Source organism: Enhydra lutris, unplaced genomic scaffold, assembly GCF_002288905.1.
Source record: "Enhydra lutris kenyoni isolate GAN:26980312 unplaced genomic scaffold, ASM228890v2 scaffoldscaffold8, whole genome shotgun sequence".
NCBI lineage: Eukaryota > Metazoa > Chordata > Mammalia > Carnivora > Mustelidae > Enhydra > Enhydra lutris.
In genome coordinates, this window is record NW_019154092.1 from 40,036,140 (window position 1) to 40,049,033 (window position 12,894).

Genomic DNA, 12,894 nt, shown 5'->3' on the forward strand with positions numbered 1-12,894 from the left:
AAAGAAGCCATTTTCTCTTGGCCCGGGACCTTATGCTCACGTGGTCTTACCTCTTCCTGCCCTTGTTTGACTCCTGACACATCAGTGATGTCTACTTTGCTTTAGCTCTAACCTGTCTCTAAAGCATCAGATTCATTATTTCTGAGTGTCTAATGGGGCCTCCCCTATGGGTAACCAGTCTTCTCCTCCCTACTCCCAGTTCTACCTTCTGACAGTAAATTCCTGTATTATTTACAGCTAGTTTGTATTGGTTTGAGAACCATCTGAGTAACCAACTATCTGTGTTGCAGGAGATATAAAAAAGAATGAGCCACAGTCCTGTGTTGGGGGAGAAGGGACACATGGGGACCGAGGCCACAGTCCTGTCTCGGGGGAGAAGGGACATGTGGAGATCGAGGCATCATCTAACAAGTGCTCGTTCCACCTGCAGTCAGGTGGACATCACAGAGCAGGCCCTGGAGTGTTAAGAGCATCTTGTACGCTCTCCCTAGCTCCTCCACTAGTGAGGGTCCTCAGGGCAAAATCCTTCCCTTACACACTCGATTATTTCCTAGCGTGGCACTTAGCACGTAGCAACCAGCAAACGCTACTCAGTGGTGCTTGAGTCAAGGCATCACTGAGCCAGGCGGCCAGGTAACCAGTCCCGGGCAAATGGAGCGCAGCCATCAGCACCAGGCAGCACACTCCAGCCGCACGCCCAGCTGACCATGCCTCTGCGTGCAATGGAGTAGCATCTCCTTTTCTTAATCCTCAGGAAGACCTCCCCTATTGAACTGACTGTGGAGATGAATTCTATCAAGATTTATCAGATTATTCAGTGTGGACAGTGCCACTATGTCTGCCTCCTCATCGGCGCCGAAGACACAATGTGCTTCGAAGATGCTGCAGAAGGTGGTCCTCAGCATTTGGCCAATTCTACTCTCCGCACTTACTAGGCTGGTCACACATTTAACCCTCATGACAAGCCTGTGTGGTGGGTGCTGTCACGGTCTCCATTTTACACACACAACTACAGAGCTAGTTAACTGCTAGCGAGGCCCCCAAACCCATGCTCCTGGCCATTCCACTCGTGCCTCCGATTGGTGGTGGCCGTCCTATCATGCTGTCCTTTGCGCTCTAGGCTGTGTTAAGTACAAAGTCAGGGCATCTGCAAAAACAAGAACCGAGCCATCACCAAACCACCAGAAGGAGAGGGGCTGCCATTTATTTAGCTCTGCCCCTGCCATCCAAGACCAGGCTGATCTCTAAACAAGCATCAAAGCCCGAAGCTCATTAACATCAGCGCGCGCTTCAATAAGGTGAACACCACAGTGATACACAATTACATGCTAATAATTCAATGCCCAAGAGCCCTGTAAAACAATTGCAAAGACCCAGGATGATCACAGTATGCAAATGCACGAGGAAAATCATTACCTACTTAGGTCCCTTCATTTTGGTGGGTTTAACATGAGAAGAATAATCCAGGCTACAAGACGAGATTTCATTTTACAGCTGTAGTAACCAAGTACATAAAAGCTTGAATCTGTCCCAATAGCTTCTGAAAGATTTTTCCCATAGTGTCAGAGGCAAAAATAATGAAATCTTGCAAATGTACAGTTAATAGGACCCCGGTGGACACTAACTTCAAAAATGCATGGTCTATAAGACATTAAAGGCTTGATTTTAGTTTCTGCACTGTTCCTGTTAATAACAATGTCTAATTAAAACATCTGTAAAATACTGATAGTTTTAATTTTACATAAAATTTCCAAAACAACTGTTACACAGTATAATAGGCATCTGCAATGAATAGGTTATTAATGGAAATATTATTTTAAATTAAAATCAGGTTCTAAATTTAAATTAGTCATCTCTGGCTAATGAAGAGAAAAAGAAGTCACCCGTGCTGGGAATAATACGGTAGATAATCTAGTCTTCAATATTCGTTAAGGCAAATTCACTTGATCACTTGGGCTAAAGGACAATTTATTTTGCCGCTTTCACTTGTACTCCACTTGGCACTTCTGACGGATTTCACAGTTGAACTCAATATTAAAACTACAGCTGAAATGCACTTTCCAAAACATTATTTTATAATTTAAAAAATGCCATTCAATCTCCTTCACACTTGGAACACTCCCCCCTCCCAGCGGACCAGTGAGGAGGCAGCAGAGAACGTGATGCCCCACAGGAGGCTCTCCCTCCCAGCCCTGCCGGCCTGATGAATATTTTAAGAGGAATGGCATAAAATCTTGGCTTTCCCTTTCTCTGGGTCTCATCTTCTTTTACAAAATAAAACAAAAGAGATACACGAGGCGTAGTGCCTGCCTGCGATTTGATACCTTTCTTTCTAATTACTGCACAGCAGAGGAGTGCTGCTCTGTGCCTGCCTGGGCTGAAACGGACCCGGGGAGGGATTCGTTCCGGACAACGAACAGCTGCGTCTCCGGCTGCTTCTGACTGATGTAAAGGATCACAGGAGATGCTGCAGAATGTGGTCCACGGCATGAGGGAAGCTCTCGCAAGTTAAGTAAGGAGGCGGATTAATTTTTTCTTCATCTGCTGCTCGGTATTTCCCTGAAATGAAAGGAGAGCCAGTGAACAAAGGCTACTGCTAGAAAGCCACATTCATCACGTCCCGTGAGCACCGGGGCCACCTCCGAAACACCCTGGCGAGTACTGGAGAACCAGGGGCTCCCCATCTCCCAAACCATCTCTTAGAGAAGCTTTTGGCTGCAATGAGGCAGTTCAAAGCAATATCACGTCCAGCATCTTCCCCCAGGACTCCGGTCCTTCATAATGGACAGTCGCAGGGGCCAGGACACCTGGCCGCTAAGGTTTCCTTCAGATCTCCACAGCTGGGGAAATCATTTTCTTCCCCACCAGCCCTAAAGATAGGAATGGAGACTGAAGCAATGCTTTTCAATGGAAGCCAGGACAGGACAGGGAGGAAGACTTATCAGCTCCCAAGAGAGACTGGAGACAGCACGTGCTGCCACCTAGGGACCCTGAGAGCACCCAGGGGTGGGGACAGAAAGAGACGAAGGCACACAGCCCTGGCTCAGTAGGACGACGCACCCAGCAGGTGCACTGGCTCAGTCTCCCTGGGCTCTGGAATGTGGGACACATAACCAAAGACCTCAGCACAGAGAGGAACCCTTCCACACAGTAGTCACGGGCAGCTTTACAAATGTTTAAGTCGGATGATGCATGGTCCCTATTTAAACACCCTTAATGGGTCCCAAGGCCCTTCAGAAAGAACCCAAATCCCTACCACTGCCCTTTGTCATGTGGCCCAGCATCCCTCCAACCTCAGCGCGTGCCACCTTCACAAGACCGCAGTCCTAGACGGCACCTGGCTCTTTCAGGACCTTCACACCTGCTGTCCCCTTTGCTGGCAACAGTCTTCTCACCCCACTCATCACCTCCCGCACGCTTCGGGTCGAATTTCATATTTCCATTCCGGTTACATCTCCTCCCTGCCTCTCCCCTAGCACCCTGTTCTTTGCCTCCACATTTATAGTGCGTTGCGATTCATGTATTTATTTGCTTAATGTCTGTCTCTCACCTAAGACTGTGAGTTCTCTCAGAGTAGGGACCATATCTGTTATTTTCCCCAATGTATTCATTCCCAGCACTGAACATAATGACTAACACGAGGTGAGCATTCCACAATTTCTTTAAGAATGCAAAGAAGGAAGAGAGGGAGGAAGGAAGGCTGGAAGGAGGGAAAATGGGAGAAGGGAGGGAGGAGGAAGGAAGGGCGGAACACTGCTTCAACTGAGGCCCTGGGGAACAAGGCCAAGTGCCCTGTAGCCCCTGGGGCTACCTCTGCACTTTCCCCTTCTCTTTGCTCTCTCATCCCTTTTCCTTTGATCTCTCCCATTTAACCCTCTGCATTCTCCAGCACTCTCTGCCTGAATCCAGCTCCCCTAACAACAGACCCACCATTCCTACAGTTCCCGCCATTCTCCATTAACTACCTCTTTATGAGGCTTTGCTCAGCAAACAGAAAGCCTGAAAGTCCTGTTCCACACCTCTGCGCTGTGGTGAAAATATTTTCTGCTTTGTCTTACTAACTGTGAATTCCCTATAGGCCCCGAGCCAGCATCAAATGTACAAAGCGAACAAACACCGGCCTCATTCACCTCATCTAGGCACCTGTCCGCGGTAGGAGCCACACAGAAAACTCTGGGGCTAGTTCTTCCTCAACCTTAAATTCCATTAAGTACAAACTCTTGCCACATTTCTACTTGGTTTCAAACAGAAGTCACTGACTACTGCTCTACCATACCACCTACTTCCCGGATCCAGTGGCATAAGGGCGCATATGTGAAAGTCAAGTTTCTTAGCCACGGAGTTAAGGGCTTGCAGAATGCTCTTGCCATCTGGCTGTGCAGGTGGGGGCTTCTACAAAGTCCTCACCGACACAGTGGCTTACAGACGTGTGTGGTAGCTCCAGCACCTCAAATGGTGGCTGGCATGCAGCAGGTGCTCACTGATGTGGGCCGCGTGAACAAAGCAGGCCACCAGCACTCACGCCTGCCTCACTCACTGTGGCAGTCTGTGCTCTCCTGGATGGATGAATTCCTGGAAGAGTACAGGAAGCCATTTCGAGGATATTAGATCAAGAGTGACCCCACCTTTTCTAGGTGACTGTTTTACATGCTAAGCAAATACATTCTGGGCAGGACTAGTCACAAATCTTTAATAACATCGTTGGGCAAATGCATACTGAGCTTCCACCAGGTGCCACTCACTGAGAAACAGAATTGCTCAAGACCATCCGTAAGAAGCACTTATTATGGGATAGATTAACACCTTTGTGATCATTTTCAACACTGGGGAGCGTAGTATTTGTTCCAATGCATGGATTTCAAAATCACCAACAGAGCTAGCCATTTTGTGTGCTTTTAGAACAGTGGGCTTACTTGGGCTTGTTTCTGACCAGACATGAACAGTACAAATGGGCCTATTTCCCTGGACTGGACTTGCTGTTTACTGGCTATACATTTTCAATTCGGTCGTGTTCTGCTGCTGGCTTCTCTAAGACCAACTAGATGGCTCCGTGACAGGCTGACCACAACCAACTGCCAGTCAGGAAAGAAGGGACAACCAACAGAAGCCAGCCATGGCAGAGGAAGCAGGGCCCACAAGACACTGGCATAGGGGGTTTTCATACTTAGTATAAATCCTTAATGATGTGAATTGAGGAGAGAAAATGTTCGCAGGGGTAATAGACAAGAGGAGAAATACTTATCTGGAGATTTCCTCAGTGACCAGGAAATAAAACAGTGAATGGCAGGAACTTGAAAATTAGGATACAGGGAGGGACCATGAGTGCGATGACTTTTCTGGACTTTTTCTTTCTTGGTACTTCCTCTTTTTTGCTTACATCAAAGGGCAGTCATGTTCGCAGGAGGCTGCTGAGCATTTTGAGAAGTATAAACAAACACCCTGTTCACTCTGGAAAGATGAGTCCCTATCTGCAAGGCTCGCAGGACTCCCTCCAGAATCCTGGCATAGCCTGTACTCCGTTCACACAGGGCCCTGCCAAATGCTGCTTCTTCAATGCTAGCTGTAGCTATGCTTGCCAGTTTCTACTTTTAAATTTAAAATAGCTTTTATGCAACCGCATTTTCTTGAATATATGTCAGTTGGGAGTAAATGTACTTTTTCTAAAAAATGTCCAAGCTGTGGCTCTTCTGAGACTTTGTTTAAATCTTCCTTCGTAGGAACAGCCTCTTAAATGGTTCCGCTAGCATTCTATGAACCTGGGCATTCTATGAAGTCCACTCACTGCAGACTGGGGCCAGGACCCAGCACACTACTGGGTCCTCTGTCGTCATAATACCATATTAGTTGAGTCCTCCCCAGGAAGTTCCTGTCTTCAGTTTACTCTGAAGGGCCACAAAGAGTATACCTACTTTGGGTATAGGAAATAATTCCTAAAATAGTAAGTAAAAGTTCTTTGTGTGATTTTTTAAAAAAAATACAAGTGTTAACAGAAAGTATCAGATCACTTAGCCCACAAGTTCCTAAGGAGACCAACTTTATCTTTTGCTGGCACCAAAAAAAAAAAAAAAAAGATACTTTTATAGAACATCCCCAAATCAGTCAACTTTGGTCCATTCCAATGTGGTGATTTGTGTATCAAGAAAATCATATAAATAGTAATTGTCAACCAGCACAGTTATCTCTGGGTAAGTTTTAATATAACCTCTGAATTCTCTCTGATCTTTCAATTTTTATGCAGCATGGGCCCTCCCACAATGTCTTTCCCTGAGATCCTGAGCCCCTTTTATTTTTGCTTTGAGGCAGAAAGAGAATTAAAGTGCTCAGTGGGCTTTGTCATTTCTGCAAAGACTGTTCTTTAAGCAACTGTGTGTTTTACCATCCTATTTGAGAGAAGGCTTAATGCAGAAGATACATACCAGTTTTTACTAAGATACCCAGCATGCCAACATTCTGAGCCCCACCGACATCATCCCTGCAATCCTAGAAAAGGATAAAGAAAGCATTTAGTTCAAAAAAATACAAGAGAGGGGTGCTTGGGTGGCTCAGTGGGTTAGGCCTCTGCCTTCGACTCGGGACATGATCTCAGGGTCCTGAGATCAAGCCCCACATCGGGCTCTCTGCTTGGCGGGGAGCCTGCTTCCCCACCTGTCTCTGCCTGCCTCTCTGTTTCTTTGATCTCTCTCTTTCTCAAATAAATAAATAAAATCGTTTTAAAAAAAAAAACAACAAAAACAACAACAACAAAAAAAAAAGCAGTGTAGCGAAGCTGGCTCTAGCCTGCAGACGGGTAAGCTCTGGCCATTTCCTGGGCTTCTCTACTTACATCTCCTATCATGACGGCCTCCTCAGGTTCACAGCCAGTGCCCCGCAATGCTTCCAAAAAGAACGTCTTCTCTGGTTTTCCCACGACTGTGGCTTTGGTGTCTGTGGCATACTCCAGAGCTGTCACGAATGGTCCAGGCCCCAGGGCGAGGCCGTCTTTCCTCTTGTAATACCTGGCTTTGTGGATTGCTATCAGAGGGGCCCCATCCAGGAGTAAGCTAGGGAGACAGAGAAAATGGAAAGTGGCTAAGAAACTGGAAAAGCATGTCAGGCTCACAAAGTGGTTTTATTCACACTCACGGAAACAAACAGTTTCTTATTAACTTTTAATGACTTGCTGTCTTCTAATGAATTCGCAAGAACTGCTGGGAATTACACTCAGATACACGAAAGAAAGGTGATAGATTATTAAATTTGGGATTGCTTCAACCTTTACCTTTAGCGGTTTCAGACACTTTACCCGAATCACCAGGGAAAGAGAATGAAGAGAAGTAAAGCTAAATAAGACACTCGAGGGAAGAAGCTTAACTTAACGAGATAGGTTGTTTCAGCCTTCCCTAATGGCAAGCAGGAGGCTCTGGAGCCTTTTCCAACATGAGACAACTGTTGCTGCACGGATGGTCTCGCTAACGCCGGAAATACCTGCATTCCTCTTCTTCTACTCCAAGATGTGAGTTTCTTCTTCAGTCAGAAATTCAGAAGACCATTTCACAAACACTTTCTCTTGTACTTTTACCTTTTCATCCTACCTTCGACTGCTTCAAGCCATCCTCCCTGAAGAACACACCAGTGAGGCTTAAGGGAAAGCCCATGCTGTCAAGTCCCTTCCTTTGTCCCGACATAGGACAAATGCCTGAGACCGATGGGAAGGGCAACCCGGAGTTTGAGACCCAAACTCCACAGAGAGCTAACCCCCATCCCCAAACACCTGCCGCCCATCCCAACAGCACCGCCCGCAGTCACAGGGCAGAAAACAGCCATGCACATACTCTCCTCTAATGGAATTCGGGACAGGATAGATTTCTTCAACTGCTTTTAACCAGTGTAATAAAGGATCTCACTAGCCTGATTTACTTTAAGTCATCTCCTTAGTTAAAATATTTAGTATGTCCATCGAGGAGGAATTCATCACATCTTACCCTTCACAATTATGAGTAATTAAGCGCTCAACTATGAAACTGCTAAATTATTCTTGTCAGTGGGCACAAAAATGCCTTCCTGTGGGAGATGCAGAATTCAGACATTTATGATTAAATATTTTATTAAGTAAAAACCAATACTGGACTATTACAGGGCCTTATTGTTAGTTACTACGAATTGCTCACAGCACAGGATAGATCCTTCAAATGTATTCACTAACATTCATACAAATTAACTTCTTAAAGCAGATCCTGAAATCCAACTGTTAGGAAACCTGACAAAGCCAATATGTTGGCCTTAAAGAACCACTGCTGTTAACAGTGAGATAATACTGGTTGATTTATCTAGCCCCACTTCTTGTCACCCCACCCCCAATCCCATTTATTTGCTACTCTACCACGGAACTGGAATTCTTTATGCAACAAACCTCAAAATTGCTTTCCACTTATATAGCTAAACTAAAAACTCATTTGATTTAGCTTTGTTAATATTTTATTATATATTAACTGGGGATAAGACTTATCAGCTTGGTTGATGTGTGTACTTTAATTCCCAGGCAGTACTTCAGTGCCTTCCCTGGAAGGGCTGAAACTGCGGGTTCCTCCACATTTCTCTAAATGGGAACAGGTTCTCTACGAGGCTGGAGAGGACACGCATCTCTCAGGGAAGTGGTTCCTGCTTCTACCTTCCTTCTGTGCACAACATGGGCTTTACCGAATCTTTGGAGAGCCGAGCCATATTCAGGATGGACTGAAAAATAAACGTGTTCTAGAACACAGATTAGAAGATCTTTTATAGTTAAACATTTTTAAAAATATAAAAAATAGACACGCCAATACTTCGAGTATTTTTACACTTCCTAGACAGGGCCGCAAAGGGTCAGTTGCTTTTGCTATAACAAAGAATGCATTAGCAGGAAGTCTGACAATTTTCTGTCTGTATCTCACTATAAAACCACTGAGGTTCAAGAAATAAGGGGAAGGAAAAGGCACAAAGAAGGCCTGATTCAAATATCTCTGGCTGCAAATCCTATGTAGGCAAAGTAAAAAACCTGTAACATGCCCTAGCTAAGCAGGGCCACAACACAGAAATCTTAGGCAGAGCAGTGAGAGGAAAGCTAAGGGGATAACTCACATTTACAGCTACAAAACTCTGCTGAAAGGGACCTCAAGGAACATCAGGTCCAACACGCCCTGACGTTGGATGAAGAGATCATCTGGAGATGTTGGCCATGATCGACTACACCACCAAGGAGAACTATAACCCAGAGAACATCTGAAAACCAATCGAGTCCTCTTCCAAATGCACTATACTGTCTTTCTAAATAACTTTTCTAGGAAAACAATCAACTTTTCATCATTTCCATGGAAGATGGAGCATATGGAAATGAGATCACATGGCAGCTTAAATGATTGTCAGACCTTTCCTATATGTCCAACATCAAACTAGGGAGTCCCTTCCTTTCTGCTCCCCCCAAAACCATGCCCCAATCTCTCCCACCCAATATATTCACCCAGGTCCTCAAACCAGACACCTAGGAGCCATCCTCGACCTATCCCTTTCACCCATCCCCCTTCACCCCTACTCATTAACATATCCAGTAATTTCCAATTCCAAAACAAAAATTAAAATATCTCAAAACTGTCTCCCTCCTTTCCTGAACTTCTGCAACGGTCTCCCAACCAACCTTCCTGCTTTCTATTCTTGCTCCATTCTTCCAAGCCATTGTATAGGCAATATGGGAGTTTTAAAAGTACAGATGGGATCACATCCCTCCCCCACTCGGAAGCCCTCAACAACTTCTCACTGCAAATAGTATAAAACCTGAAGTCCTCACTGCAACCTACATCTCCAGTCTTAAGTCACCTTCTCAGTCGATGGTCATGTGCCAGATACAGCAGTCTCTTCCAACTTCTTAAAAACCATGCCACTCTCTTGTGCTTCAGCCGACACCTCCTGACACAGCTCCCCATGTTTTTCACACAGCTGTCTTCTGCTCATTCATCAGGTCTCAGCTTCAACATCAGCACAACGAAGAAGCATTTCCAACCTTCATATGTAAAGTGGACTTCTTCCTCGCCTCTGATCTCTTCTCTCATCACCCTTTTCCCTTTGTATCACTTCCCACAGTTCATCATTCTTACTCAACTGTGATTGGTCTGTCTTCCTCACCAGAATATAATTTCCACTATGCCCATCAGTTTTACTCATCGCTGTTATCTCTGACTTCCAAAACACAGACAAAAAAAACGCTGGCACTTCTCACCAAATGTTTACTGAATTAATGGATGAAGCTCCGTCTGTCTCGGTCCTGATAAATGACATGAGGAGTGATGCTTACCTTCCTAGGACTAGAGAGGATCTATGCAAACCTTTTCACAGTATCTGCCTGACAATAATGGCAATTATTATTCTTCATAAATACAGAAGTATGGGATCCTTGCTACTTAAAATAGCTAACAGCAAATCACTTCGTATTTGTGGGCCTTGGTTTCTTATCAAATGAAGAGGCTGAAACAGATCAGGGCTTTTTCAGTCTCAGCACGGGTGATACTTTGGGCTGGAAAATGCATTGTTGTGGTGCCTGTCCTATATGCATAGGACGTTTAGCAGCGCCCCTGGTCTCTCCCCACTGGATGACAGCAGCAGCCTCTTCCCCAGTTTTGACAACCAAAAATGTCTCCAGACATTACCAAATGTCCCCTGGGAAGCAAAAGTGCCCCTGGTTAAGAACCATTAAACTGGATGACTACCAAAGCCTTGACACTCAATACATTTAAAACCCGTCAACCTGAGAAACACAAACTACCAAAAGCCCAAATTAAAATGATAGTAAATCATGAAACATATCAAAGGAAAATCTCACTAACAACAAACTATATTGCTACATGCAACAACTTGATTAATCTCAAAAGCAGACAAATATGCTACAATTATATGATTTCATTCATATGAAGATCAAGAACCGGGTGCCTGGGTGGCTCAGTGGGTTGAGCCTCTGCCTTCGGCTCGGGTCGTGATCTCAGGGTTCTGGGATCGAGTCCCGCGTCGGGCTCTCTGCTCAGCGGGGAGCCTGCTTCCTCTCTCTCTCTGCCTGCCTCTCTGCCTACTTGTGATCTCTCTCTCTCTGTCAAATAAATAAATAAAATCTTAAAAAAAAAAAAAAAAAGATCAAGAACCCGCAACACTGACAGCAATCATAGTGGTGACTGTAAGGAAGGTGTAGTGTTGACTGGGATAGGGAGCCTTCTAGGGTGCTGTAGATGTTCTGGTCCTTGATCACAGAGGGGGTTACACAGGTATATCTAAGTGTAAAATTTCACTGAGTCATATACTGACAATTTGTATACCCTGCCATGCATGTTATACATCAAATAAAAAAAATCAATAATAATATATTTATGTGAATTATTCACTGGAAGCTTTTATTTGGAGTAGCAAGAGCTGCCTTGACCATAAAAGAATCTCCCCACTGATTAAAAAGTAAGAGTTGTTTAGTGGCCGATAATCAACTCAATTCTGTAATCTGATTTTCAGTCTGGCATATTAAGTTGTCCTCCTGCATATACTAATGGAATGCTTTATATAACTCAAGTTCTTAAGTCTTAAACAATTTCTTACTTACAAAGTGTTTTATTTTATAGTCTGGACTTCAATTTAAAAAACTGCATCATAGCCCTTTCAAAAGAGAAAAAGCCCAGAGAAATGATTTCTACTTTAAGCCCTGCTGCCACATTGTTCTGGAATTCCTCATGCCCAGGGCTCTGAACACCCAGAAAAAGTTCAGGAGTTCCTGTCCAAATGCACTAATAACCAAGGCCATTACTGTTGATTTTTTCTTCCCTTTCTAAGGAACTGAATATACTGGAGTAATCAAAACATTTTATTTTTTTCTTAAGGAGATAGGGAAAAGAAAGCAATTCAACACTGAACAGAAACCATCCATGGTGATAAGGATCTCCTCCCCAAAACCAAAACCCCCTAATTTTTGCACACATCTAAGACTTTGGGAGGACTCCTGTACCTGGCAACAATTATAGAAAAGAAGTTACTAACAAAGTTTCAAAACATTATTATTAAGCACACTTCATCTCTGCATTTAATTGTCAAAGTTTCGGTATCATTTACCTCGTTATAACGATATCTTAAGAAGCTCCTCTAGAAGCTACAGGTAGCTGCTCTTAGGGAAAAAAAAACACCAAAAATTACAACTTTTCCTAGGTTAAGCAATTCTCTGTAGTTTTCCTCCCAAATCCTTTTGACCCAGCGATATATACTTCTGAAAACAATCTTGAATAAATATAAGTACTATTTAAAGAAATGTGCTTTCATTTTTCAAAAACTAACTTCAAAATCCTGGAAAGAGCCAACAATAGGAAGTGTATTGTACTTTTTAAAGTGGAATATGCTGTGGCAATCGAATGTGTTTTGGAGGACTAGTAACACAGATAAACATGCACAAAAGTGGAGTTAGCCAGTGAACCCAGAGTATATGTACATTCTCATTTTTATCTGGTATTTATGGACATGGAAACAAATGAGCTACGCGCTAGCATGTTAACTGGGGCTCTCTTTACGTAGCAGGATTACAAGTAATTTTATTTATTCTTTTCCTTTTTGAGCATTTAAACTTATCCACAATGAAGACTTTTTAAAATTACTTTTGCGCTGATTTTTTTTTTTTTTTTAGTCTTGTGACTAAGTTAAGTGATCTGTTATTAAGTGATCTATTTGCCCAGCAGCCTTTCTCCTAATAGAGATCATCAGGCTTAATTATAATTGGTCCATTACTAAAATGCTCAAGCTTTAGGTTTCTTACTCAGGTCAGCAGATGAAAAAAGAGACCTAGCCACAAGCAAGTACTGCCGCTGTGCAAATGAATGTACTGGAGCTGGGGATATTCGTGGTGATGAATCCAACAGTACTACCAGC

The 12,894-nt window shown here is 43.9% G+C and overlaps 1 protein-coding gene across 5 annotated transcripts in view; it reads right to left on the reverse strand.

The window, feature by feature from the left end:
• Positions 1-1,188: 1,188 nt before the first annotated feature.
• The window catches only part of LOC111142481 (haloacid dehalogenase like hydrolase domain containing 2), a 34,581-nt gene continuing 22,875 nt past the window's right edge, over positions 1,189-12,894 (reverse strand). For 2 of the 5 annotated variants that reach the window (XM_022495680.1, XM_022495678.1), the window contains exons 5-7: positions 6,824-7,040; positions 6,417-6,480; positions 1,317-2,559 (exon numbers count right to left, since the gene is read on the reverse strand). In XM_022495680.1, the coding sequence (XP_022351388.1) occupies positions 2,456-2,559; positions 6,417-6,480; positions 6,824-7,040 (385 nt within the window). In that variant the 3' untranslated portion in view covers positions 1,317-2,455. Of the gene's footprint in view, positions 2,560-3,703; positions 5,409-6,416; positions 6,481-6,823; positions 7,041-12,894 lie in introns of those variants that run through there. The other 3 variants (XM_022495679.1, XM_022495682.1, XM_022495681.1) reach the window with 3 other exon arrangements.